At 33.8% G+C, this 4,774-nt stretch overlaps 1 protein-coding gene across 1 annotated transcript; it reads left to right on the forward strand.

Annotated features, from left to right (window-relative positions):
* Window positions 1-1,272: 1,272 nt before the first annotated feature.
* Window positions 1,273-3,625, forward strand: LOC108771654 (putative trypsin-6). Its single transcript, XM_018536995.1, has 7 exons — window positions 1,273-1,333; window positions 1,848-1,957; window positions 2,021-2,115; window positions 2,665-2,821; window positions 2,903-3,013; window positions 3,103-3,252; window positions 3,362-3,625. Exons 1-7 carry the CDS (start codon window positions 1,273-1,275, stop codon window positions 3,623-3,625), a joined length of 948 nt encoding a protein of 315 aa, XP_018392497.1.
* Window positions 3,626-4,774: the final 1,149 nt, after the last annotated feature.

Raw genomic sequence — 4,774 nt, forward strand, 5'->3', positions numbered from 1 at the left:
AAAATGTTTTTACTCGATATTCAAATAAAAATTAGAAGTGATGATATAAAACGCAAAACAATAGAAAATTAAATACAAAAATTATATTTTAAATAAATATTTTTGAACAACAGTATTAAATAGAAATGAAAAATGCATTCAGTGATAAAAAAACGAGATTTTAAATAAAACGGTTACGGACAACAGATTAATTGATATTTAATTTAACCGTACTGTTCATTCTCTTTCCCTATTTTTACGTTAATCTGTGAATTTTTCTTCAATAAATTTTCTTTGAAGTCCATTTCACTTTTTAGAGTGGATAAAACATTTTTCTCTTCTCCTCCATATCTGTGCCGTTCCTTGCCTTTCGATGATATCCAATCTCCCATCACATGATGTTAAGTGAGGAAGGGGAAGGGTAGAGGAAGGAACAACGATATCCCGGTAATTTACGTCGATAGTGGCTGAACTGAATGGCCACCAACCACTTTGCATATTGGATACTCACACGACTCGCAGTTTAGCGCTGTCTTCGATGAATATCCTGCGGCCGGCCGCTGCAGTCGGCCGCCGGAAATAGCCTCCGTCCCGGAATTTCATTATCCCTTGTCGTTGATGCCTGATATCTCGTCCGGTTCCGGGATGGCATTCAAAAATTCTGCCAATTCCAGAACATTTTCATCTATCCTCTTTGGTAATTTCATTGGCTTCCGAAAGAATTGTCGCGCTCGTGGCTTCGCTCATCGATCCCTCGACGTGGCGAGTATCGTTTCGAACCGCTATATCGATAATACCGCAATTTTGCATACATATAACGGTGCAATTTTTTTATGAATTTACGTTATCGTTGCTCCTGCTATTTCTTTGTTACATCGTAATCATAGTAATTCTATTTTAACGAAAAGATAAAAAGAACGTTCACGATTCAATCAAAACTGATATCAGCAAAAAATATCCCTGCGACAAAAACTTTTCGGTAAAATTTATATAGTCAGCAAAGTGTGATGTTGTATAAAAGGATAGTAAAACAATTCAGTAAAGAATTCGAGAGCTGCGGTAATAGCAGAATTTTTATGAGTACGTAGAAGTATATAACGTCAATCGACGTGGAATCCACAATCTCAATTAATCCAAGATAATAAACCGATAACCGATAACGAACGAAGCTACAATGAAGGCTTTGCCCGACTACGGTCCGATAACGAATTTTTCTATACTCTCCACGATTGATAACGACAGACAGTTTGTAGTAACGGCTAAATGATAAACTTTCGTGAATCGTGGAGAATAATGTGGGCCATGTTATTAGTGTATCCACTGACGCTTCTGACGTTTCCGTGTTTCGTTCACAGTAAGTGTAAAAAAGAGAAGAAATAATACGCATCTCGAGCTCAAAATTGATTTCGTGAATAGCAAAGAAAAGCGTGACGCGCGCTCGCGAGTGTTTCTAATTATTCCTGTTTGTTTTCGAAACCGAGAGGAGATTCAGGATGCGGGCAGCGGGCAATTTTCCATGATGCATTAGTATGCATTATTGAATGAAAATACGCACAGCGTACGCTCGCAACAAAAGCAGAGTTGATAGAACATTAATCGCGCACGGATAAAATTCCAACGGTTAATTAGTTTTTCATTAAGCTCGCCGATAATTATCATGCAGACTGTGTACGCGCTCCGAAAAATAATTTTTACACTCGATGACGAATAATGCAAATAATTCACAATGTCGCAGCAACTCAGAGTCGCTATAAATTTCGCTCTTCTCGATAAATCAATTTTTTCGTGTAATTTAGATTTTTATCTCGCAACAGCATGATGTAATATGCACCATCAACGATAATGACGATTATAATTTGTACGTCAAGGCTCGCCAACTGATCTTCCTATTTCTTCTGGAGTAACCCTGCAGCCTATTGGATTATCTAGTCGCATAATTAATGGAACAAAAGCCGTTTTAAGGCAATTTCCCCATCAGGTAATAGTTTTTGGTAATTTTTTAATCTAACGTGTATCTGAGTGAGAAAAATGTTATTTTTAGGTGTCTTTAATGCGCAGTTGGAATAAAAAACATTTTTGCGGTGGGAATGTGATTAGCACTTCTTTAGTCTTAACTGCTGGTCACTGCGTGTACAAGTAAGTCAGCTATTTCAATTAAATATCTTGATCATTATCGACAACAAACAATTTCTTAAATGCAAAATATTTCTTAAATGAAATTGTATAATCTCGTTACTTCAATTGTTGCTAGCGTTGCTAACTTCGAGAAAATGTTTGCGATAAAATTAATTAACGATATCTCTGATTTGATGTATTTTAATCTACATTCTTTGCATGAAGTATCGATTAATTAATTAATTTACACATCGTATATGGAAGTGTATAATGATAATGATTCCTTTTATCTCCTTATGAGGAGCATAGGACGTCTATAGGCCTCTTCCTCTTTTGTCCGAGACTTATATTCGTTTCTCGAATCAGATTGTTTTTCGGATTTGTGGGTGATGGATCCACAGAATCCTACCTCAGTCAGATATTAGAGACAAATATCTACTAATATATATACTGATGTATATATGGAAGTGTATAAGTGCTTAAAAAGAACATCTATGACTATAATTGAATTAATAAATTAAGCTAAATTATTACTAAATAGAAATAAACACGGAGCTATTAATTACATAGGTCTAGAAATGTTACACCACCATGGACAATTATTGTGGTTGGAGGAGTGATAAATCTGTACGAAGCTTCGACGCGACAAGAGAAAGGCGTAGAGAATATCAGAATTCATCCAAAGTTCAATCTTGAAAATTTGTACAATGACGTTGCCGTTTTGAAAGTACAATGGTTTATCAATCAACCGTTATTCTCTGCGTTTTCACGTGACTTTCAGAATAAGCATAATTAATGTCTTTTGTAGCTATCGACACCCTTTATGTTTACTCCGGAAGTTCGTAGTATACCCTTGTCAGGCAACCCACCGGTACCTAATACTATTTGCCAAGTAGCTGGTTGGGGTTACACGGTAGCCGTGAGTACACAGCGAAATACTCTGATCGCAGGAAAATCCGTTTCAACTAAAGAACCACTAGAAAACATTGAAAATATCTTTAATATCAGGGCATCCGGAGACCGTCATCCGATTTGATGTACGTCGATCTACCAGTTCGAAGCGAAAAAGAATGTCGCAAACTGCTCAAAAACGTAACGGATTTACCACCGGGAATGATTTGCGCTGGTTATTTAGAGGGCGGAAGGGACGCTTGCCAAGTAACGTATTCCCTTAGTCATTTTTATGTATACAATTTATTACGCATGCATACATTCATGATAATGTGATTTATAAATGGCCAACATTACGATTTTTCAAATCTTTCAGGGTGATTCTGGCGGTGGAATGGTCTGTAATGGTATTCTGACCGGTATCGTTTCCGGTGGTCAAGGGTGTGCTCAGCCACTGTTGCCTGGGGTATACGCAGATGTTTTTCATTATTTGGACTGGATATTAAATGACACAGACGTAGTGACGGTAGTGCGGAATAACAATAGTAGAAATTACGGCGCAGTTAACACGTCAAGAATTACGATCGTGGTAGTTTCCTTTCTCTTTTGCACTGTGTTATCAGTTACATCTAGACCTTGAAGATAAACAGAGGACCTCCCTCTGTTGACATGTTGATACGTATATTTAAAAATATTAAACAAAGGACAGTTTTTATGGGTAATGTGATAATTACAGTTTACAATGCGTTTATAATGCCGCCATGTATGACTTTGATGAGTGAAGTGTCTTGTAAAACAGGTAAAGTCTAAAATTGATAAGATAAATACTTTTATAATTTAAATAATTGTGTTTAGAGATTTAAACAAATATCGCGCGCGCGTGTATTATAATTTTTTAAATTATTAATTATTCTCTACTTCTCCATTAATTATTTATTTTGATTGTTGATGAAATTCGCGGCGCATTTGTTTTTAAAATATTTATTTAGATCTTAAAAAATTAATTTTAAATAATTACGCAAAAATATTTAAGATTTGTTGGTTTATAATGTTAGGACTCAATCTTAAACCTATCATTAATTTAATTTACATATTTCATTTTTTATTCTTTATTGTTTTAACAGAGTTATATTATTCAAGCATATTTAAAAGTATCTGTGATACTTAAACAGCAATACAATTGACCTCTGATAAGCTAATTACACAACCGTGAAATTATCAATATATCTGATAATAAAACAGAAATCTTTAATCTTGCTAAATACATCTGTTAATCTTATCAGAAGGTATATTACCTTATTTCTTCTATAAATATACACATATTTAGTAAAAAAATAAAATTTAACAAATAAATCTTATTATTTTAATTGAGACGATAAAAAATAAAAAATAAACGAAAACAATTTACTTTAAATATCTCTTTAATACCATCTTTATTAAAATTTAATCAATAATATTTTGATTTGTTGATGTCTATAAATCACTATTCACATTGCAAAATTCATTTCCTTAAATCATCAATTATCCACAATGCAGCAAACATATTAAATGTAGCGTGTTGACTTTATAGCATTAATTAATTGCTTAATGGTCTCTAATGCAATTAATGAGTTTAACATTTCCTCTATTTAGTTATGTATTTTTTGTATGTACACGGAAATATATGTATATATGCAAGATGTATATATAAAATAATAAATCTTATCATTTATGAACTTTTTAACTTTTCATCTTTCCAAACGCACGAGCATGCACTGTAAAGTATATTCATCATTTTATCTCTTTTACA

The sequence above is a fragment of the Cyphomyrmex costatus genome, unplaced genomic scaffold (assembly GCF_001594065.2).
Source record: "Cyphomyrmex costatus isolate MS0001 unplaced genomic scaffold, Ccosl1.0 scaffold164, whole genome shotgun sequence".
NCBI classification, from domain to species: domain Eukaryota; kingdom Metazoa; phylum Arthropoda; class Insecta; order Hymenoptera; family Formicidae; genus Cyphomyrmex; species Cyphomyrmex costatus.

Bases quoted from the DNA above. Each gene is read 5' to 3' on its own strand.
- LOC108771654 (XM_018536995.1), top strand. From the start codon at position 1,273: ATGTGGGCCATGTTATTAGTGTATCCACTGACGCTTCTGACGTTTCCG. The intron at 1,334-1,847 runs GTAAGTGTAAAA...TTGTACGTCAAG, and splicing joins GTTTCCGTGTTTCGTTCACA to GCTCGCCAACTGATCTTCCT. The intron at 1,958-2,020 runs GTAATAGTTTTT...TGTTATTTTTAG, and splicing joins TAAGGCAATTTCCCCATCAG to GTGTCTTTAATGCGCAGTTG.